Consider the following 23653-nt stretch of genomic DNA (forward strand, 5'->3'; position numbering starts at 1 on the left):
GGATCACTATCCTCTTAATGTGATAAAACCTATTATTGTGTGATAGTTGATGATTTTATGTATGCAATGATGACGGGTGAATGTTGGATTGCATGCTTAATGTTTGATGATTCTAGATGATTTAGTAGGATTCTTATATATTTATGCTTAATTCATATTATTTTTTATTGGTTGTTAATGCATTGGACAACTTAGGATAATTGATTAAATGAGTATAAAGTTAATATACATAATAAGCTAATCAATTATTAATGTAGATTAGATGACATACTAATCAATTAGGTACTTAATTTAATTGATTAAAGAATAAAAAACCTTAGACATAACATAAATACTAATTTGTGAATAATTTATAGTGATTAATTGATTTGATTGTCTAATTAACCAATTAAGTTGACGAATAATCCATTGGGATATTGAATTCATTGATTAGGTATTAACCAAAATTGAATAAGTGGTTACATATTATTGAAAGTAGTTATAATCAATTAGATAAAGTAATTAATCATTGATGTCGGGTGTTAATACATTTTCTACTTATAATCGATTCTCAAAATCAAACTTTTGGTTAAAGATATAATTTTTTAGTTTTTATCAAAAAAATTCTTAATAAATTAAAATTAGTGGCAATTCTTTTTTCACAAATGATTAAGGTGTGACAACATTTTGTCCAATTGGACGCTTCATTGGTGATGTGAAGTTATATTCACAACTTGCTAACGTCTTTGGGGTTAGGAAATGATGAGTATACCTCACTCACATAAGTCTTTGTTCTTTTTGAAGAGTATTCAATTTGATTTGTTCATCCATTTTATTTCATAATTTAGCAATCGCCTTACATACTCAAGATTAAATGGGATACCATCATATTGAGAGAAAAAAAAAAGCATATATATCAATCAAGATGTCCTCCTCTAAGCTCCCGTTTTTCTTTCATCAAAAGCTTGTTTGTAAACCTAACAAATTTTTTAATAAAAAATTTATTTGATGGCATCGAAATTTTTGTTGATCTGATTGCTTGTCTTGCGACTGTCTGCAACACATGTTATAATTGGTTGTAATACTTTACCAAAAACCATTTGCTTTTTGGTCAAACTGAATTCGTTGAAATGTTGAGTCATGATTGAATAAGAAATGTATCATCATTCACTATGAATAACTCTTGGCGTTTTTTTATGAACAAAATGACCTTGTCCCTCTTCAATTGTAATATTTTAAAGACTAACTTAGGTTGAAACCCAATTAGTATTTGTGGTTCATAACGAGTAAAATCTATACGTTTTGAGTATCCATTAGAGGTTTGTAAAACATGTTTGAGTTGGTTAAAGGTGACTGGAACATGGTGGGGTTGGTTGGTGGTAACATACATTGAGAAATTTGAGAATTAGAATGTTGAAACTTGAGAAACATGGTGGAGATTGGATCCATTTGACACATTCAGATAATTTTAAAGTAATAAGAGAAAAAATTGTGTAAAAAAATATTGTCAATTGTAACCGAAAAGGATAAAGTGTAGAGATCAAAATTATAAGAGTAAATTGAGTATAAAATTAAGAACAAAGATGAAATTGTGAGATAAAAATGAGTGTAATATTTTCAAATGGTCGCAATTTATAAAATACTTTTTGTAAAAAAAAGAACTTGACGACTATAAATTTGGATCGTTGCATGAATAACTGTCTAATTTCATGCAATCAACATGTATAATTTCATCTAATGTAAGGACTATTGTCTCAACGTTCTCTAATTTTATATCCTTGCAGTTTGAATGTTGTCACGCTTAGTAAGAGACTCAATTTTTCAGCTCGACAACTCTAATAGCAAACCAACAAAACCAAGTTCTAGTCAAATAAGCAATCGTAACAATGTGAGACTAAAATACATTGAATAGTAATGATTCAAGATACTACTATTTTTCAAAGAGGGCTTGCTTTCCATGTAAACACCATACTTTTTCTTCTATGAAAAAGAAAGAAATTATAACTCTTAAAGTGAATTATCACTACAAAAAAATTTGGTTTCTTGATAAGATCATAGGATGGTCAAATCCATAACCAAAAAGAGATAAAGCTCTAAAAAATACATAAAGTATAATTTTTCAACAAAATTCATCTCTTTTTCATTACTCGGGCATGAATACATATAAGAGGACGAGTTCTAAATAAGGCTCCTTGCTAGCTCGAAAAATTAGTTGCCAACATTCGGTGTTGATCGTTAAGATGTAGCACATGTGGAAGTAAACTTTTGTAGATGGTTTTCCCATTTATTTGGGTTCGATCGGTCTATCTTGATCCTTGCTCAAATTAGACACCATTTTCTAGTGAAGTCTTTGTTCAATAGAATCTTTGGCCATTATTGAAAAGGTTTGGAAAGATTAGTTGGAAGGGATGAGCCGTGGGATGAAATAGTAGTTACAACATCAACATAACACGCCTCTTTTGGAGTAAGAATGGCGACATCAGACCTCAAATGTAAAACCTCTATAGACGCATCTCTCTTTATCTTCTTCTAATAGGACGCAAGCGACATTGCATTCTTATTATTTGATTAGTCGCTGATGTTCTCAAGCATCTAGCTAACTTCTTTCTATCCATTTTTGGGGCCATTGATGACTCTTCATCATATGCATATTTTTCATTGATTTTAGTCTTATATATCTTTAACCATCAGTTAATTTAAGGAGTTATTTGATATATTTTTTTGGATTTTAGTTCTTTGATTTAATGAAATATTTGTGTTATTATTTCCTTGATTAAATAGAGATTTTTCGGAGTTTTGCGTTGTTATTTTGTTTTAGTGTAGTGCTGAGTTTTGGTGAGAAATCAACATGACCTATGTGGAGTATTTCAGCCATATCTGGAGTTGTAGATATTCAATTGGAGTCAAACCAAGTGAAAATGCAAGCTAAGATCCATAGCTACAACTTTTATGAAGACACTGGAATCAAATTTAGACTCGAAAGAGGAGAAAATGCAGTATAAGTCAAATAGCAGATGTTGTGCGCCTGAAGCGCAACAACCGCGCCCGAGACGCATTTCTTGCCTTTCAGCACTGCCAGTGCGCGCCTGAAGCGCGTTTTCTATAATTGGAGCGAGTGGATGCGATAGCATTCATTAAAAACACAATTGTTTTCACTTTTTAGGGATCTTTTTGACTAGTGGAAGTTGGGAGACTTGTGCCCTAACATAGAAACTCAAAGACGACCGTTTCTAACACCATTGGAGAAATTTTATCAAGAACCATTCTTGTAATTCTTCTTTAATCCCCATATTTTGTATCTCTGTCATGAGTAACTAAACCCTATTTGTTAGGGGTGAGTGTAACAGATGAAACCCTTATTTTTCTGATTTGATTTCTAGTTATATGAATGAGCTTATTGAATTATTTTTCTCATCTATGTGCTTAATGCTTTTTATTGCTTGATCAACATTAAAATGTTCTACGATTTGTATTTTGAAACGGAAGTGGACTTTACGAATGCTTGAGATGAGAAAATCATGAATTTGTAGTCTAGGGATAGATACAAGTCATGAAACCAATTAATTTAGTTGCAAATGCAATAGTTTAACAAGAGAATTCTTGTACGGTAATGCTTAATTCTAATCTTAAATCTACTAAGGAATTAGGGGTTACTTTGGAATTAAAGGTTCTGTCACTAAGACATTAGGGCAAGAATAATAAAGAGAATTCAATAATAATTCAATAAAGGAATTCAGTAACTAGGATCAAATTAGGCACCAAGGTTGGATTCGAAGTGAAACTCATCCCTGACATTTTTCTCAGTAAAAAGGATCAATTTTATTACAGTTGTTAATTTTAAATATTATTTCAATCAATTTGGGAACTTTTTGTTCAATATTAGTAATTAAATATAATTCGATAGTAAAACGTAATCCTTGAGTTCGACACTCGGTACTACCGTTTTATTTATTACTTGCAACGATTCAGTACACTTGCTGAAACATTACCAGCCATCCTATATGTAAAACAAGACATGAATGAATTAGATATTACATAGCTAACATCAGAATACAAAGAAACAACACTTGTAATAACTGAAATATCATATAATGAGGATCAAATTCAAGTTTTAGGATGTCACTTGAATCCATAAAATGAAATGTGTCTAAAAATTCGATGACACAATGGGTTGCAGGAGGTAACAATTCTTCATCTACAGTTTTGATCTCTACATGATTTAGATTCTAATTAAAGATAAACTTAGGATTTCCCGACACATTGTATGTGATGTAAGGTTCCCCAGGAATGCAAGACACTTTGAAGAAATAATTTTTAAAATGTTAATGGGAGGAGTCAAAATAATGAAGAAAAAAAACCCTAAGATAGTTTCCCACTTAGGGAACAAAGACCGACCTTACTACCATCCTTAAGGGTATATAACAAAAGAAAGTCGCTGCGGTATAAGGTATTTGCAGTGCGTGCAAACCAATTTGAAGCATCTAATAAATGCCCAACTATTAGGATGAAGCTATGGGAGAGTGACGTTAAACCTCCACATTGCCTCACATTCAAACACGAAAAAAGGGACACATAGTTTCATATAGTCAAAAAATGTTTGATAAACAAACAAGTAGTATAATTCATCATCATTAACCTTTTTGAAACACATTCAGTCAAAATCTTTATAAAGGAGGACACAGAGATAAAAAAAAAAATGAACATCATTCTTCAAAATGGGAACATTAGAAACAAAGGGTCTAAGTTGTCCTTCATCCAATACCACATGATAAGCCTTTTTTAACACTCTTCTCTACCTAGTCGTATATCTACTATCCCAAATTTTCTTATTTGATTTATACAACACGACACAAGGTCCAAGACTGACATTGTCTAGATTTACAGGAGCATAACATGACACCTCTGGATAGTCTACATCCAATAAAGAATCAAGTGAGTCCTTCGTCGCACTAAGAGTTCACTCGGAGTTAGAAATTTGAATAATGATCGAATCATAGTGCAAAAGAAATTGAAGAAAATAAATTTAGGATCAAATATATCGATAAAGTGTAATGAGAAGATTAAGGTGAGCTTAGAAGAAAAAAATTAAGAAAATTAGGAGACATGTCACAACTCAAAAATAGTTAAGGGTCTAGGGGGATTGTGTACTATAATCGGCCTAAAATAGCCAACCCAAATGTATTATAGATTGGCCACAAATGACGCCCAATACCAATGAAGCATACATACCTAATATTGAGGTCTAGCTCAGTAAAGATTCAACGTGGTGACCTCGACATTAAAGGATGACACAACATAAAAACTACTCCTTACTTCATCCTTAGAGGCACATGTGCTAAAAAACATGCAATTTAGAAGCACCAACATGCCCATAACATCTCATGCATTGCATAACACACTCGAACAATATAAAACATAACACTTATCTCGGTATAGAGTTACATCGCATGCAAAAAAGAAATCCCACTATGATCATAACAATCACCTATCAATAGCAACTGACTACAATAAATGAGTCCAACCACTTTATAAATAGCGGCTTCACCCCTTTGGTATTCATTCATGTTCACTACTCACTATACTTGTCGTCTAATTACACCTTGCCTTACTTTGACATGAAAGTGTCTTCATAGAGACACCCCCATTTGGAGAAGAATGAGTTTAAGGTTGGAGCACCGCAACAATATCAAGTTTGGAGTCTACATCACCGACACTAGTCATCTAGCTTGTGAGTTCTTACAAGAACAAATTTAATTTTAGTCTCAAAGAAAAATCGTCAAACTCAATACAATTACTATTTATATATGTGTGTGTGATTGCTTAAATGCTAAAGACTAGAAAATAAAAATGAATTAGTTATTAATGATAAAATTATTTAGAGATTTTTTATTTTGTAGGAACCAAATTGTATCTTTTTAATTATTGTCAATAACTAAATTATCTTTTTTTAGTAATTTAATTGTCTTTTTTTAAAAGTGGTTCATGTTAAAAATAAGTTGTTTCGATCTATTTTTATATTAACTAAAATTTACTTTTATTTTTTAAAAAACTAAATTGAATTATATTATTTTTGCTCTCTCATTTTGTAAGAGTAATACATACAAATTTTTTATTTATAAATTTATATAAAAAATAAAATTTAATAAAATAATATTTCGTTATATATTACTTTTAAAACATGAGAGAAAATGATGAAGTAAAATAAAAAAATATTAGTTGTATTATTTATTGAATTTAATTGTCATATATTATAATATAATTCTTTCTATACAATTGATAAATTAATATTTTATAAATATAATTTTAAAAATTATTATAATAAAAATTAATTTTTTTAATTTAACAATTAAAATTGCTTAATAAGATAAAATTTATGTGTGTGACACAAACTATGGATATGAATAAAATCTTTATTTATTAATATATGTTGAATGTATATGAGCCACACAACCATCGTGACCTAAAATTCGTGATTCTATATTCTAATTCTGCAATCCACATTGTGGAATTTTGACTCTATCTCTCTCTCCCATAATCATATCATTTAAAAGCATATACAGCAAAAGCATACCTAAAGCATTTTCTCTCTCTTACCGTTCTTATCTGAGTCAGGCAGGTACTATACAAAGTCACCTAATAAGTACGGCATTTTATTTTATTATTTTTCGTAAAACTTTATAACTAAATTTCACATTTCACAAAAATTTCATTTTCATAATAAACCTACTCAATATTTTTAGAACATCGAGAACAAAAGTTTGTCGTTTGTGTGAAATGGGTGGTCCCATTCGTACTGCACCGCACTTGAATTTGTCCTTCCTCACATAGTCCTCCACCATATGTCATCTGCATCAGTTCGACGAAAATATCATCTTCGATTTTACTATATTACCCTCCATATTTCCGATATTAAATTCCGTCCTTACCCGTCCTTCTCCGTACGGATCACATCATTTCTTCGACCAGACCAGAATACCCTTTAAACCATCATAAATAACAACAATAACATATATTTAATTTTTTTAAGAAAGTAAAATAATTTTAATGTTTGAATATTTCTTTAGTAGAATTATTTTGTTTTGTTATGAAATTTTTGTAAAAAAGATATAATTATTAAACTAAATTTAATTAATAAATATTTTTATTAATTTGTATTGTTTTTTAGATAAAGTACAATATTATATGATTATTTCCTTTCATTTTCTATTGAATACCTTGTTAAGATATTTAGTTATTTAATTTGTCATTTTAAAATATTAATAAAAAATTAAATATATTTTTTCACTAATGTGTATATTTATTATATTTCAACCTATTTAATTATTTTACATGTTATTTTACTACCACTCTACTTATAAGTGGGTTATAGGAATTTTAGTGTTTCCTTTAAGATTTATCTCTTTTTCTAAAAAAAAAAAAATCTTAAACAACAAGTATAAAAATAATTATTAAAAAATTAAATGTAAAAATATAATTTTAAAATTAGTTAAAATTTTAATTTATACAATTTTTTTTCTTTTTATTTTAATTCTTTAGTAAGTGTCATCATAATACTAAAAACACTTGTTAATATGACTTTAATAATAATATTCTCTCCCTTCAACGATAAATGATTAATTTATAAAATTATTTTTTTATAAATAAATAATTGTATATTTTAATTAAAATTACTTACATAATTTTAATACATTATTTTCTATTATAAATTTATAACATTGATAATACAAAAACACTTAACAAATATAATTTAATAAAAATAAAATATTTCTTTTATATATATGTATATTTTTTATATAGAAAAATAATCAAATGAATTATAAATACCTATATTTTGGTACCTAACTTATGTAATTACCAAAGATAAGGAGGGATAGTAAGGTCTTTTGAAAGATGGACACAACTTATAGCTCAACACATATAGCCTATAAAAGATAACGACAAGGAAATGGCATTTTGGTCCACAAGGACCACACACACTCTCTCTCTCTCTCTATTCTTCTTAAACAAAACCCATAGCTTCTCTCACGTTAACCACCATACCCATACAACAAAAAAATCTCAACCACCACAAACACAAAAAACTCAACAACTATGAAGAAACAAAAAAACCCAAACCCATTCGAATCACTCTCAGAGGAACTCGTCTTCACAATCCTCGACCTTCTCGAAAATTCACAATCCAAAAAATCCTTCTCTTCATGTTGCAAGTGGTTCCACGCGCTCGAATCAAAACACCGACGCGCTCTCCGTCCCTTACGCGCCGAATACATACCATCAATCCTCGCGCGTTACTCTTCCGTTGAAAATCTCGATCTCACACTTTGTCCGCGCGTGAACGACACCACACTCTCTCTAATCGCCAGAGCGTACAGAGATACGCTCCGCCGAGTCGATTTATCGCGGTCGAGATTTTTCACCGGAACCGGAGTTTTAAACCTCGCCGTTAATTGTTTGAATTTAGTGGAGCTCGATTTGTCGAACGCGACGGAGTTGAGAGACGCGGCGATGGTCGGCGTTGCACGCGCCGGGAATTTGGAGAAACTTTGGTTGAATAGGTGTAAGATGGTTACTGATATGGGGATTGGGTGTGTTGCTGTTGGTTGTAGGAAATTGAAATTGATTAGTTTGAAATGGTGTGTTGGTGTTGCTGATTTAGGTGTTGATTTGATTGCTATTAAGTGTAAAGAGCTTCGTTCTATGGATCTCTCTTATTTGCCTGTGAGTTTTCTCCTTTTCTTTTGTCTTAAGCACTTTTTCCGATTACTAACTTATTTGATAAGTGTTTATGTATAAGCTATTTTTACAATCCAAGGTAAAATAAAGTCAAAATGTTGTCATGCTGTTTTTGTAAATTATTTTGTATAGCTTACGAAAATCAGATGAAATTAAGTCTAAGTCTAACTGTTTTTATATTTGTTATAAGATGTTTTTATAATAGCTTACGAAACTTAGATGAAAACAACTTTTTGACATTGTTTCCATAAAGTGTAAGTGTATACTAGTAGATAAATTTAAATACGTCAATGCAACCAGACTATAATCTCATCAATATGATTATGATGATTATTATTACTATTTTTATTGGTTATTGATAATTTGGGGATTGAGTTATTTTTTAATCTTTCTTTTGGTTTTTAGTTAGTGATGTTATACTATAATTCTTTGTTGTTTTAAGTTTCTAAATTTGGAGGTTTATGTGGGGTGTGATATTAAGCTATGTTTTTGTAGGTTTTATTTCCAAATTAAGAAATTTGTTTCCTATTAAGCTATGTTTTTGTAGGTTTTATTTCAAAATTAAGAAATTTGTTTCCTATTATTAAGCTATGTTTTTGTAGGTTTTATTTCCAAATTAAGAAATTTGTTTCCTATTAAGCTATGTTTTAGTAGATTTTATTTCCAAATTAAGAAATTATTTCCCATTAAGCCATGTTTTTGTATATTTTATTTCCAATTTAAGAAATTGGATCCGTTATTTGGTGGGGGTGGTGATAATAATTGGTGGTGGTAGTGGTGAAAAGTTTTGAAGCAGCTGAGGTGAGGAATAATCAGAAAGAGGAAAAAGTGGTAAAAGGGAATATTATGAAGTGGTGGTTTGGTTAATTTGTTTTGAGTGAATCACCAAGTTAGACCCTGAAGTTGTAGGGGTCAGTTAATCTGGTAGCAAAAATTAGTGAAAATGTAAAATGATATCTGAAATCAAAGTTCTTGTTCAAATTAGTCTGTTATTTATGAATGTGGCGGTAGTTCACATAATGTGTTTTGACTTTTGAGTGAAGCACTGATTGGGTCAGTTAATTTGGTCACGAGAAAGTTAGTGAAATTCTAAAATGATTCCTAAAATTGAAATTTTTTGTTCCAATTAGTTATAATTTCATGGGCTTAATTGATAAACACAAAATGAATAATTTATGGAATTTTTTTGGAATTTCATTAATATCAGACACTACATTTTCCGAACCCCTACAATTCTAGGAACTTAACTAGCAATGCACCCTATTCAGGTGGTGTGTGTTGGGATAATTAGTTTATTTATTGAATAAAATTGTTTGGTACCATCATGAATAGTTAGAAAAATTCAACTGTTGTTTTAAAGTTGAGTAGATTTAGTGCTAGATTATGCTCTGTGTTCTTGAAGTATTGTTTTGAAATACATGATATGGTTGATATAACTGGTGTTATTGGTTTCTTGTGATGTGCAGATCACAGAGAAATGTCTCTCCTCGATCTTCAAATTGCAACATCTTGAAGATTTGGTGCTTGAAGGATGCTTTGGCATTGGTGATGACAGCCTCAATAACTTAGTCTTCAATGAAGGGGGCAAGACATTAAAGGTATAAAATGAGGAGATTAACTATTAATGACTAGTGTAGCCTTCAAACCCTACATTGTGGAAAAAGTTTTTGTTGTTGTCCCTTTGTTGTTGATAAGGATATCCTAACATCCAATTTAAAATTCGGATAGTAACTGAAGTACCGGACTACTTCACATTAACTTATATGAATGACATATTAGTATTTTCTTTTAATTGTTATGTTGAGTGTAAACATGCGCAGAAATTATAGTATTTTGTTTTTCTGGCTGATGAAAGAAGTAAATTTGTTGTGCTTTTAATTCGGTGCATGTTTATGCATTTCTTCGCAACCTTTGATTGCATCAATTGATATAATTTTCAATTTTCTTGCCTTTAGATTTGCACTGAATTTTTCTTTATCTAACTTAATATTCACTTCCTTTTGCAGAAACTTGATATCTCAGGTTGTCAAAATATAAGTCATATTGGTCTGTCAAAGCTAACAAGGATTTCTGGATGTGTAGAACGACTTGTTTTAGCAGATGGTTCTCCTGTAATTCTTCTGTCTTTATGATTATTATTAATTTTTGAACTTGAGGATAAGGAATTCAATCAATTACAACTAATTGTTGTATTTTGATTATCCAGGTGATTCTAGCTCTTGCAAATAGTTTGAATAAACTTTCCATGTTGCAATCCATCATATTAGATGGCTGCATTGTTACCTCCGATGGATTAAAGGCAATTGGAAATTTGTGCATTTCACTCAAGGAACTAAGTTTAAGCAAATGTTTGGGAGTAACCGATAAAGCTCTCTCTTTCGTTGTGTCAAAACACAGGGATTTAAGGAAGCTCGACGTCACATGCTGCCGCAAGATAACTGATTTTTCGATTGCTAGCATTGCAAATTCATGCAGAAGTCTCACTTCTCTAAAAATGGAGTCATGTACTCTAGTTCCATCAGAAGCGTATATATTGATCGGACAGAAATGCCATTATCTTGAGGAGCTTGACCTCACAGATAATGAAATTGATGATGAAGGTTTGTTGCTGTCCTTACTTCTATGGAGTCATATTAACCATCTCATCAGATGCTATAATCATCTTATCTTCTCTATCTGCAGGCCTTGAGTCCATAGCTCGTTGTTCCAGGCTCTCCAGCCTGAAACTAGGAATTTGCTTGAACATAACTGATAGAGGAATTGCCAGTGTTGCCATGTGTTGCTCAAAGTTAAAGGAATTGGATCTATACAGGTTTGTAATTTAAATACGGTCCTTTGCTTTTCTTGTCATAGATAAATATCCTGTGTATTTTTCTAATATCCTTTTTGGCATACAGTAGTAGTATTGAGTTGGGTTGAGTTTCTAAGTTTAAAAAAAAATTGGGTATAGTTTTCTACAGTAATTAGTTTTGATGTACAAAAATTTGAAATGTTTGCATAAATTTGGAACAGCCTACCAAACTGCCTCTGATAAAAATTGGTTGGACCGCTTCTAAAGTAGCTTTGATAAAATTTAACTTTGATTAAAACGATTTTAACTTCCAGTTTTTTCCTTATCCCTTATGGAAAATGCTGGCACATCATAAAGGTCCTATAATTTATGCTGTTAACATAAATGTCATCATCCAATGTCACCTGAGATTATTTTCTTTTATTTTAGATCGACAGGAGTAACAGATTTAGGAATTTCAGCAATTGCTTCTGGTTGCCCTGAGCTTGAGATGATAAATGCCGCTTACTGCACTAGCATTACCGATAGGGCATTATTCTGCTTGTCAAAATGTCCAAATTTGCAGACACTTGAAATCCGCGGATGTCTTCTTGTTACATCTATAGGTTTGGCATCTATTGCAATGAATTGCAGACAACTAAACCGCCTAGACATAAAAAAGTGTTACAACATTGATGATAGTGGTATGATTCCACTATCTCATTTCTCCCAAAATCTAAGACAGGTATTTTGTTCATTTATCCATTTTCTGCAAAACATCAAAGATGCAAGAAAGCGTTGCTAGAGATTCTGACGGTGTGATGTCTTTTCCTGATTTGCAGATAAACTTGTCATATAGCTCTGTTACGGATGTGGGGCTTCTGTCACTTGCTGGTATCCCATGCCTTCAAAACTTTACACTGCTTCACTTGCAGGGCTTGAGTCCAGTAGGACTGGCCGCGGCCTTATTGGCATGTGGAGGGTTAACAAAAGTAAAGCTTCATGTTTCACTAAGATCTCTGTTACCTGAGCTGCTCATCAGACATGTAGAAGCACGTGGATGCGTGTTTGAATGGAGAGATAAAGTGTTTCAGGTATGTTCATTCATCTCTCTTTCCTATCTTATGATTTAGCAAAAGAAAATCCCGACATATTTTTATGAAATAGCTAGTATACTTCCTCCTTTTTATGTGAAAAATTGAAGAAATTATAAAAGGTTTCTGTTCCGATTGTTCTGACATCAAGTCCACAGCACTACGTTACCGAGGTATTGTCCGATTTGGGTCTTATGCGAGCCCTCATGGTTTTGTCCTTTTGTGTAAAGGCGCCTTCAGTGAGGAGTGTGGGAGTAGTTTATAAACGATCCTTAGTTTTGATTACCAAACGATGTGGGACTTTTTGGTGTAACTGGAACAATAGCCCCCCCTTGAGGCTAAGGGATTAAAGGGTCTGTCAGCTGTGTGGCAGAGACCCATGTGGGTTTGTCCCCACAGACGGCGCCAATGTTCCAACCTCAAGTCCGTAGCACCACGTCTCCAAGGTATTGTCCGATTTGGGTCTGCTGTGAACCTTCACGTTTTTGTCCTTTTGTGAAAAGGTGCTTCAGTGGTTTGAGGAGTGTGGGAGTAATTTATAAACTATTCTTAGCCTCGATTATCAAACAATGTGAGACCTATTATATGATTATCTATCATGTCATTCATTCAATTCTGTAAAATCTCAAATATATGTCAACATATAGACTTAGCCCTTAAACCTTTCCGCCCAAAATCTAACTCCCAAACATACGGGAACAACTAGATGTGGAATTTTAAGTATATCCATAAATTGATATTTTAACAATTTATATTAGCTATGTTGACTTAAAGTCAGCCAATTATTTTTAAACTATGATAGTATGATGGTCATAATAATACTTAGCAAAAGTTGACGGACTATTAATTAAGGGTTAAGTAATGCTGTATATAGTAGTTTATTGTATTTCATTTGGTCACTGAGGTTCTTGTTGTCCCATGGACAGGCTGAATTGGACCCGAAGTGTTGGAAATTACAGCTAGAAGATCTGATGCAATAGGATTTTCTTAGGCTGTCTGAAGTTGATAAAGATGATATGCACATTGCATAAGATATCCAAGTTATTGAAGAATCTCACATCTCTCAGATGTAAGAAGTATCTATTATCCATTCACTTCTCGTTACCCTTCCACTTATACAAGAGGAAAGTAAAACAATAAAAGAAAGGAGCATGAAAGATCTTAGAAGTATTTTGTTTAGTCCATTGCAGGCTACAAAGCCCTTGCAACAGAGGTAACTGAGTGCCTTCTGTTAGTCCCATCAACAAGGAACTTGTGTTTCGGAATGTCACGTTAAAGGTCACAAGTAATTGTTGTCCTTGGTAGAATCTTGCATCCCTTTTTGTGTGTAAGAAGCTGGGTCAATCAAGTGTATAAAAACTTTGTAACCCATTTGATCAAGCTTCATCAATTTTTTTGGGTTCTACCAAAAGTTAGAGTATTCATAGTGTATAAAATTTGTAATTTCCTATTTTCTTTTATCCCAGATTGGTACTCTAACACTTCTGAGTCATTGACTTCGTTTTTTGGACAATATTTTCTTACTTAATAAGAATGGAAGATTTTTCAAATATCATTGACATCTTTTTTTGGACAATATTTTGTTACTTAATAATGAGATTGACCTTTTGTGTTGACTTGGATAATTTGCATTCTATTTTTCGCTGCGCTATCTACATTCTCTCTCTCTCTGTCATACTTTTACTCTCTATCTCCTATATTTAAACCTATCATTTTTGTGCCTGGATCTTCTGCAGCACTTATAAAGCCATTGAATTAAGTACGAGAAAATTTAAGTTATTTTATCACTCTTAATTCAACAGCTCTGTGGTTGACAGTACTGGACAACCACTGTAGGGGATTCAAATTCGTTCTCAAATATAAAAGAAAGAGTAATCGTTAGGAGAGGCACTACCGAAGTCATGCATGCTTCCGGTAGTGTAAAACACTCCACTTTACACTCTGGATTCTACGATCCGGATCCGGAAAAGTGCTGAGAGATAGGGGGCTCCTTAAGCATTCCCCCAAATTCTACATATTGTATATCAAGTTAGCTTGTGAAATCACTTTTGACTAATTTGCAAGCAACTTTCATGGTACAATCAGGAAATTGCTTGTAGTTGGATAGAATTAGGAGAAGATGGTTGAGGTCAGGGATAGGAACAAAAAGAGGAAAAAGATGATAAGGGAGGAAGTGCCAATGCCCCCAAGAAAGAATTGGTGGCTGGGAAGTCACATGCATATGTTTAACACATGACATTGCTTATATGGCTTTTTATTAGTCAACTTATCACTCAGAGATTTATTCTAATATATTTTCATCTTGAAATCATGAATATTTATATTTAGCCTTCTCATCACATACTCTAAGGTTCACAAAAGTTTAGATACACACTCACTCAAAAAGTGATTTACGTTGGGCTTATAAGAGTAACTACACAAATGAGTTGGATTCTATATCTTCACTCCAAATACAGAGATTGAGTATATAAATCCTCAGTTATATAGAGCACATCTATATTTTGTGTAATACTCTTACTCACACTTTATATATCAATAGATTGACATCTTGTTTTAATAAAAAATTGCTTGTGTCAAAAAGTTCTTCACTTATTAACAATTTTGATGTTCAAATTCAATTACATACTTTGAAAACTTTATCTGTTTTTCCAAGAATTTGATTCTGAAATGAACTAATAAAATGATTGTATTAGTGTAAAAGTAAGTATTAGCATCTTATAATTGTCAGTGTTTAACCATTAATATCTTCTATATATATAAAATACTTCAATAATTTTATAAATTTATCAAAGTCTTGCAAATATCTTATGTTCAACTTATGAAATTTAAAAATAATATATGAAAATAACTAATAGTACTAGAAATAAAATCTAAAAGTCCGTGTATGTAATGTTTAGCTATGTCTATATTATTAAGTTGAACGTCATTACTCGAGTTCGAATCCGACATATTAATAATCTTGTGCAAGTTTCAGTTTACAGACAAAAATTATTAGTATTAGAATAGTGCCAGCACATGTGACAGATGGCAAAGTAGAGAACGCCAATGATAGTCAAGTCAAACCCACAACCCTTGACCCATTTTGTTTTTGCCTTTTCAACGGTCAATCTTTCTGCTTCTTAAAAGTAGCTTCCAAAGACTTTGGTATTTTTTGTATGCACAACATATATATATATCTTCATATAAGATGCATTATTATACTCCAAAGTTTTTCATACACAATTAACACAACCACCTCAATTCTCTAGTACTATGTCTTTCAGTTTCAACAACCACTTTTCCAACAATAACAATAATAATACCACCTTAGATATTGCTAAACTTGCAACCTCTTCTGGTCAATTCAAAAGTGATTATGATGATGATCATTTTGGATTTGATGAAGTAGTTTACTCTTCTTATTCTGATTTTCCACCTGGTTTCAGCCCACCAGAGTTACTCAATTCACCTTTCTTTCTTTCTTCTCCTAATTCTAACGTATGTTACACTCTCACTTTTTGTATTATAATTATTATAATCATTCTTTTTTTTAATTTGTGGGTCTTAATATTTTATTTTATAAAAAATAACGGTCAAATGCAGACTAAATTACAGTCGCATTGTAATCCTAATCTTTCTTACTATAATAAAGATTACAATCAAATGCGACTGATGCAAATATGAACTAAATTGCGGTCACACTATAGACATATTGTACAGCGACATCAAAAACCTCTTTTTTATAAAACTCAATTTTTTATATTTTATGTTTTTGTCTTTTGGAACTATAGTGTTGATTTTGGATCATAACTAATAGTAATTTTTTTTTTATATATATGATGGTTTTATAGATTCCTTCATCTTATACAACTGAACCTTCTTCTGGCCAAAGCATCAACAACAAGAGAAACATTGGAACTGAGGACCAACAACATAGTACGAAATTAGATGAGACAGAATTGTCTGACCTCTCTTTCCAAAACCAAAAACAGAACGTGCATGATCTCTTCCAATCTTCCACAACCATGTTTCAAGTGGTAAGCTGTATTTTCTTTTGATCACAAATATTACTTAAATAAAACATGATTTTTAAACGTGTCCTTTTTGTGTTCTATCCAATGAAAAGCACTCACAGAGAGATAGATACCACTACGTACAACACTGACACCAACATATAGATATAAAAAATAATTGTATAAAATCACACATATATGTGTCAGCCACCGAACAACTCATCAATATAAGTATTGGAGATTTATATTGCTGATCTTGATTTTTTTGGACAAAATGTGATTAATTAACTTTGTTTAAAGGAATTTGATTAATTAATTAGTTGGACAGTTTACTATACCACACTTGCATTTAATGACTTTGTTTATTGTACTCTTCTTCTGATTTTTTCTTACTTCTTGATTATTAGTTAAATTTTTTAAATAATTTTGTCTGTAGTGTCCAAGCTAGTTTGAATATTTTGACAATCAATAACTTGACTAGAATATCCTCAGTTTTCAGAGTCAACATCTGTGTTCTTGTCAAAATTATTGGCTTAAATACCATTTTTAAAGTATAGTATTAAACGGCTCTGAACTTAGCACCTAAAATTTTCTATTTGTTATTATGTTTTCAGTCTTGAGTCTCTACAATAAACTAATGCATATTTTTTCAAGTCAGCTTTACACAAAATAAGGGAATCAATACATTTTATTATTATTATTATTTATGAATTAAAATATTTTTTTCTATAATATTCTTGACCATTTATTATCTTAATTAATACAGATATATTTTCTCTTTACAATTATAATTAAAAGTATTATTGACAAAACAATCATTAATATCGAATAAAACTTTAAAAATGAAAAATAAATATAAATAAAATTCTCTTAAACTCACAGTTAAAAAGGAACAAATTTAATTAGAAGTATGCTATGTTAGTAAGTGATGAAAATGTGTACAAAATACTTGAATATTATTGGTATGAATGTGTGTTCCATTGTGAAAAATGTCATACTTTTGTTTCTCTATCAGTGTCAAACAAAATTGTTTTTAGCAGGGTCTATGTTTTATTGTCATCAAGATTCAAACTCCGATCTTTATAGTAATAAATCTATTTAAATTTTCAATTCAAATCAGTTGAATTATTCATTAGATTCTATCCGAAAAACTTACACAGTAAGAACAAACAATGTGTGATTTATTGATGCTTTGAATTTTGAACATGCAAATCTTGTCATTCACTAATACTTGGTTCAACTTGAACAACAGGAGCCTCTAAAGAAACAAGACACATTGATATTCAATGAAACTACAAACCAAACCAATTTTCCTCTTGAAAGGACAACAAAACATGAAGCACAAAATAATTATTCAGCTCATAATGCTTCTATGTCTATTAAAGAACAAAGAAGATCAGAAGAAGATGGATACAAGTGGAGAAAATATGGAGAAAAACAAGTGAAAGGGAGTGAAAATCCAAGAAGCTATTACAAGTGCACTCATTTTAGTTGCTTGATGAAGAAGAAAGTTGAAAGGTCTTTGGAAGGACATGTTACTGAAATAGTATATAAAGGAAGTCATAACCATCATAAGCCTCAATCTAACAAAAGAAAAACAAATTCATCATGCACCAATTCAATGATTTCTGATCTTTCTTTGGGAGAGGATAATGAGTTTGAGCAAACTTCACAAACTAGTTATTCTGGTCGAGATTATGATGATTTGGGACTAGAGGCCAAAAGATGGTAAGCTCATGAATTTGTTTTTTTGTTTATTTATTAACGAGCTATGAAACATTGACACTGACACGTTGACATCAGTAACAATTTGAAATATGGAGGAAATTGAATGTAACTATGTGTTGGTGTTGTGTCATGACAAACACTAACAAATGTCGGACACTGAACACGTCTTCAATTTGAAGTCTCGATGTTATACAGTTAACGAGTGAACCACTAATTGAGTTCTTGAAATTGCAGGGTCGCTGTCAAGTAAGTCTTTGAAATTATTAATATTTCATAGGAGTGTTGTTAAATAGCGGCTATAGTCGAGCTGTAGTGTAGCAGAATTTGAATTAACCGTTATTGTTCGGTGATATACGATTTAGTACAAAATATTGTCAAATAGTTGCTAAAGTGGTGCTCTAGCACTGTTTTGTAGCAGAATTTGGACAAACAACATAGACTAAATTTTGTTAATTTGAAGAATCAAATTGAGAACATCATAGACTAAATTGGTAATCAATGTTGATTTGCATGAAGCACCAATGTTAGTGAGGTTGATTTTAGTATTGCTAATTATGATTCTCATTATTGCAGGAAAGGAGAGACTGAAAATGATAGCAATTCATATTCCACAGCTGGGACTAGAACTGTTAAGGAACCTAGAGTTGTTGTTCAAACTACAAGTGAAATTGATATACTTGATGATGGATATAGATGGAGGAAATATGGACAAAAAGTAGTTAAAGGAAATCCAAATCCAAGGTATTTGAATAATTTAACTTATGGAAACAAAAAACAAACCATTTAGTTATATTGAAATGTCGGTAGTACGAAAAGAAACAAATGCTTCTGATTGGTAACTTTTTCGTTCATTTTTTTCCATATTTTTTGTTAAAGGAAAAATTGATTGTTTGTCGATTACTAAAAAAACAAGCACAATTTGTTTTATTCAATTTGTGCGAGATAACTTTCGTACTAAATAGTAGTTCTCTTATGAAGAAACGTTTGTTCATATTATGAAATGAAGTGCATAAAAAGAAACAAATGTTTGTGATTAGTTACTTTTTCGTATATTTTATGTGTTGTATGTCAAAAAGAAAGTCGATTGTTTGTCCACTATTTTTAAAACAAACATAAATTATTTCATGCAATTCGTGCGAGATAGTTTTCATACTAAGAAGTAGTTCTAATATAGAGAAATGTTAGATAGTACAGAAAAATTACACAAAAAGAAACAAATATTTAAGGATTAGTATTTTTTTTTTCCTTTCATTTTTGTGTTTTACTTTAAAGAGAAAATTGGCCGTTTGTTGATATTTTAAAAACAAACACGAATTACTTTGTGCAACTCGTGCAAGATAGCTTTCATACTAATTAACATTTCTAATAGTTAAATGGTTCTTAATGTTAAAATTCATTTACATCTTATATAACCATAACATGTTCTAAATATTGTTTCTGCAGGAGTTACTACAAATGTGTAATTCAAGGTTGTCCTGTTAGAAAACATGTTGAGAGAGCTGCACATGATATGAAAGCAGTAATCACAACATATGAAGGGAAGCATAACCATGATGTACCTATAGGAAGAGGAAGTGCAAGTTGTACCATTAACAAAGCTTCTCTTAACAACAACACATGTAATGTAACTCCTATAAGGCCCTCACCAATGACTAATTATTCTAACTCACAAAATTTCACAAATTTACTTCATGATTCTAAGATACTACCGACTTCGGGAACTCAACAACATTTTCAAATAGACATGGCACGGAGTTCTAGAAGTTTTTTGGATTGGTCAATTGGTTCAAATGTCAGTTCTGAACGGTACTCAGATGATGCATACTCAGTTAAAGATGACTCGCTCGTTCAGTCTTTTCTATCAACGAACATCTAATTTAGAATTAGAATATTAGACACCAACTTGAATCCTCTGTAGTTGTTCAGTCGGTGCAGACAATACTCAATCATTAGATTTGAAATGAAACTTAATCCAACGGTCGAAATTTTGCTACAATGACTAGATATGGCTGCAGAGGATCTATGTTCTGTTTATTATTGATATGTTTTTGTACTACATATGAATTGTAGTCTAGTTATAATATCAAAATAGAATAAGATGTGACTATAGACATCTATTAATTTAACTCCTATTAAGCATTGACAAAGACATAGACACGACACTGACATTGATACGCTGACATAAGTAATAATTCAAGAAAATAAAAGTGATTAGTTGTAGTTACATATGTAAGACACTACACCTATTTGACTACAGACACACTTTGAATCTTGAGTGTTTGTGACTACATAGATTAGCACACTAAGATTAGAGCCTAGAAATAGAACTGCATCAACTTAAAGCTTGACAAGAGTTGGGACCAACTTCAAGTTTCATTTTGGGAATAACAGATGCAGAAACATTTTGGCTGATTAATTCTATAATTAGTTTGTTGTATTTGTTTAGCACGAAATAAAATATTTCTTTTGATTAGTCTTGCTTTACAATCAATTACTATCTAGACTCCGTCCAGGGTAATTTTTGGTTTTATATTTTGAAATTTTCAAAAACTAAAATCAGTTTAATTTTTGAATTGAGTTTCACTTAGTTGTTTTTTTGAATTAAATCATTTTTTATCTTGTTTTATTAGTAAAATGTAAAATATTATTAAATAAAAATAATTAAAAATAAATAAATTATATTATTTTAAAATAATTTAAATATTATAAAATTATAATTTATTTATAATAATTTTAACAATAGTAATTGAAAGTGATAGTTGTCAAATGTAGCTATTGTTACGGTGATAGATCATCGAAGAATGCTGCAGCAGTTGAAATAAGTGGTTGGTAGTCAAAGATGGTGGTCAGAATGTGAACAACGATAATCAAAATGGTGAACAATAGTAGTTGCCGACGATTGTTGAAAGTAGGTGATTGGTGGCGGTAGTAGTTGTTAGAGTGGTGCTAATATCTATTAATTAATCGCATGTTAATTTAAAAATAATAATCATAAATTTTTTTTTTTGAGTCTTTCAAAATTAAATAAAAAATCAATTCATTCTATTTTATCCAAATAAATTTTAATTTTAAAATTGACTTTTTGGAACGACCAAAATCTCACGAACACCCGCATTCTTTGTCTTGCAATTTCAACTATCCTTTCACAGATTAAAACAGAGTATCTACTTTTTATGTAAAATTTACCAAAGACACGTAGTAAACATAATTTTTTATTAATGTATACTTTTGATTTTCGCAAGGCTAAACATGAAAGAAAAAAGTACTTACTTATATTACATATGTACCATCTTAACTATCATTTAAAAGTTATTCACTCATACTAAAAAAATCAATAAATTTTGTTACTTGTGAATAGAATTAGTTGTTTTTTCAATAATACTCACAACTATTTATTATTTTATTTCATATATTTTCTCTCTAAAAAAAATATTGAAGGATACTTTGGACAAAATAATAATAGTATTATTTTGAATTTTGAAAATGGAAAATGAAAAACAAAAAAGCAACGCAAAAAAAAATTCTAAAAAAACACTTAAAAAGGAACGAAAGGAGTATCTTATATAAAACAACCAGAATTTTAAAGAGAAAAATAAAATGCTTTATAGATATAAGATTAATGTCACAGAAACAAAAGAATTAATACAATTTTAACGTTTGTTTGTCTGTTTTAGTCAAGAAGTGTCTGTTTCTTTGAGTTACATACAAAATAATACATCAAGATTGTATTAATTAAATATAAAATATCAACATATTTTTAAATATGAAGAAAAAAAAAATACTATTGCATGAAACAAGTAGAATCTCATTGTAGCATTACACAAATATTTAAATCACCTCCTTACACAAATTTATAGATAAATGTATTTTATTTAGAAATAAATTATAAAAGGATGAAAGTTGATATAGGATAAAATTTAGTGCAACATCATATATAATTTTGGGCTGATAATCTGTATCCTGATATGATGGCTGATATTGCAAGACATAAAAAGGCAAAAAATAACATTGAAATGGATGCAGTTGAAGAGTCTGTAAATACATCATCTATAACTTCCCTCATTCTATTTGTTATGGTAATTGATGTGGATGCTGATGATATCAACAGATATGATATTCCCTGAAACAAAATATCCTTTTTACAATTAACCTTATATAGACATAGCAACCGATTTAGGCCTCGATCTCTGTTTACGAGATTCAGATTTTCTCGTCCACACTCATATTTATTTATATATATAAAATTATAAATTTAAAAATTATATATATTATAATTAATATAATTAAATAATTATTATCATATAATAATAAAATTAAAAAATATTTTTTATAAAAATTAGATTATAATTTTTAATATTTAAAAAATATTAAATATATATATATAGTCAAAAAATTATTATAATATTATTTACAGGACGAATCAGGTTGGATATAATCACTCCCAAACCCTTCCTCACACTCGAAATTTAATTTCAGGTAAAATCCACACTTGCACCTAATCAAAACAAATTTTCTCCATCTAAATCAAACGCGTTTAAGTGAATATCCGTAAATGCAAGTTATGTTGTCATCTCTAAACTCTTATTAAGATAGATATTACCATATTAAGAAAATCTTGTTCTATTCAGTTTCAAATTAATTTGGTTAAAAAAACACAGCACTAGTGTGATAAAAAAAAAAAAAAAAGAAGCTATACCTGATCTCCAACAAAATCAATCACAGTTGTAGTTGTAGCTCGAAGTAAGTGATTTCCAGTGGAAAGTTCATGAATTTGACGAAACACTTGGCCTCCAGTGTACAAAATAGAAATTATCCCCCCTGCCAGCAAATACCTATGATAAAAAATTCCAAATTCAAGTTCAATATCCAAATAACAAAATCAAATTTTGACAAAAATTCATTAAACCTCCACTCAAACTTACAATACATTTTGAACTACAATTTTAAATTGTATAGTTGCATTGTAATACTTATATTGCAATAAATTCTAAAAAAGTTATGATAATAAATGATAAGGTTAAATATGTTTCATCTTTATAAAATTTCAACTTTTTAATTTTAGTTTTTATAATATAAAAATTCAACTTTTAATATTTACAAAATTATTATACATACTGATTTAGTCCTTAATGTTAAGTCAATATATATTCTTAAATGAATTTTTGTAAGAATGTTTACAACAATTTAAAAAGTTTTTCAAATAAAAAATAAGTTTAATATTCGATTAATTGTACATATTTGTGTTACTTTTATCTTGATTTTGTTACATTTAAAAATTCTAAATTTTTATAGTATTTCAAACATAGTTGCAAAAAATCATTCAATTTTTTTTTTAAATTGAATGACAATTAAACACG

The 23653-nt window shown here is 30.3% G+C and overlaps 3 protein-coding genes across 3 annotated transcripts in view; 2 read left to right on the plus strand and 1 right to left on the minus strand.

Annotated features, from left to right (window-relative positions):
- Positions 1-7929: 7929 nt before the first annotated feature.
- On the plus strand, positions 7930-14131 carry LOC101509439 (F-box/LRR-repeat protein 3). Its single transcript, XM_004506771.4, has 8 exons — positions 7930-8697; positions 10179-10310; positions 10719-10823; positions 10919-11312; positions 11395-11524; positions 11933-12227; positions 12325-12576; positions 13503-14131. The coding sequence occupies exons 1-8, from the start codon at positions 8071-8073 to the stop codon at positions 13554-13556; spliced, it is 1989 nt and encodes a 662-aa protein (XP_004506828.1). The 5' UTR covers positions 7930-8070; the 3' UTR covers positions 13557-14131.
- A 1647-nt stretch (positions 14132-15778) lies between these two features.
- LOC101509113 (probable WRKY transcription factor 26) lies at positions 15779-20422 on the plus strand. The gene is made up of 5 exons (XM_004506770.4): positions 15779-16053; positions 16407-16592; positions 17821-18296; positions 18870-19037; positions 19740-20422. The coding sequence occupies exons 1-5, from the start codon at positions 15829-15831 to the stop codon at positions 20170-20172; spliced, it is 1488 nt and encodes a 495-aa protein (XP_004506827.1). The 5' UTR covers positions 15779-15828; the 3' UTR covers positions 20173-20422.
- Positions 20423-22060: 1638 nt separating this feature from the next.
- LOC101509768 (CASP-like protein 4B4) overlaps positions 22061-23653 on the minus strand; it is a 2725-nt gene continuing 1132 nt past the window's right edge. Inside the window, exons 2-3 of the mRNA XM_004506860.4 lie at positions 22993-23128; positions 22061-22416 (exon numbers count right to left, since the gene is read on the minus strand). Of these exons, the coding sequence (XP_004506917.1) occupies positions 22225-22416; positions 22993-23128 (328 nt within the window). The 3' untranslated portion in view covers positions 22061-22224. The remainder of the gene's footprint in view (positions 22417-22992; positions 23129-23653) is intronic.

The sequence above is a fragment of the Cicer arietinum genome, chromosome 6 (genome assembly GCF_000331145.2).
Source record: "Cicer arietinum cultivar CDC Frontier isolate Library 1 chromosome 6, Cicar.CDCFrontier_v2.0, whole genome shotgun sequence".
NCBI lineage: Eukaryota > Viridiplantae > Streptophyta > Magnoliopsida > Fabales > Fabaceae > Cicer > Cicer arietinum.

Bases quoted from the DNA above. Each gene is read 5' to 3' on its own strand.
- LOC101509439 (XM_004506771.4), top strand. From the start codon at position 8,071: ATGAAGAAACAAAAAAACCCAAACCCATTCGAATCACTCTCAGAGGAA. The intron at 11,313-11,394 runs GTTTGTTGCTGT...CTCTATCTGCAG, and splicing joins TAATGAAATTGATGATGAAG to GCCTTGAGTCCATAGCTCGT. The intron at 12,228-12,324 runs GTATTTTGTTCA...CCTGATTTGCAG, and splicing joins TCTCCCAAAATCTAAGACAG to ATAAACTTGTCATATAGCTC.
- LOC101509113 (XM_004506770.4), top strand. From the start codon at position 15,829: ATGTCTTTCAGTTTCAACAACCACTTTTCCAACAATAACAATAATAAT. The intron at 16,593-17,820 runs GTAAGCTGTATT...CTTGAACAACAG, and splicing joins CCACAACCATGTTTCAAGTG to GAGCCTCTAAAGAAACAAGA. The intron at 18,297-18,869 runs GTAAGCTCATGA...TCATTATTGCAG, and splicing joins GGACTAGAGGCCAAAAGATG to GAAAGGAGAGACTGAAAATG.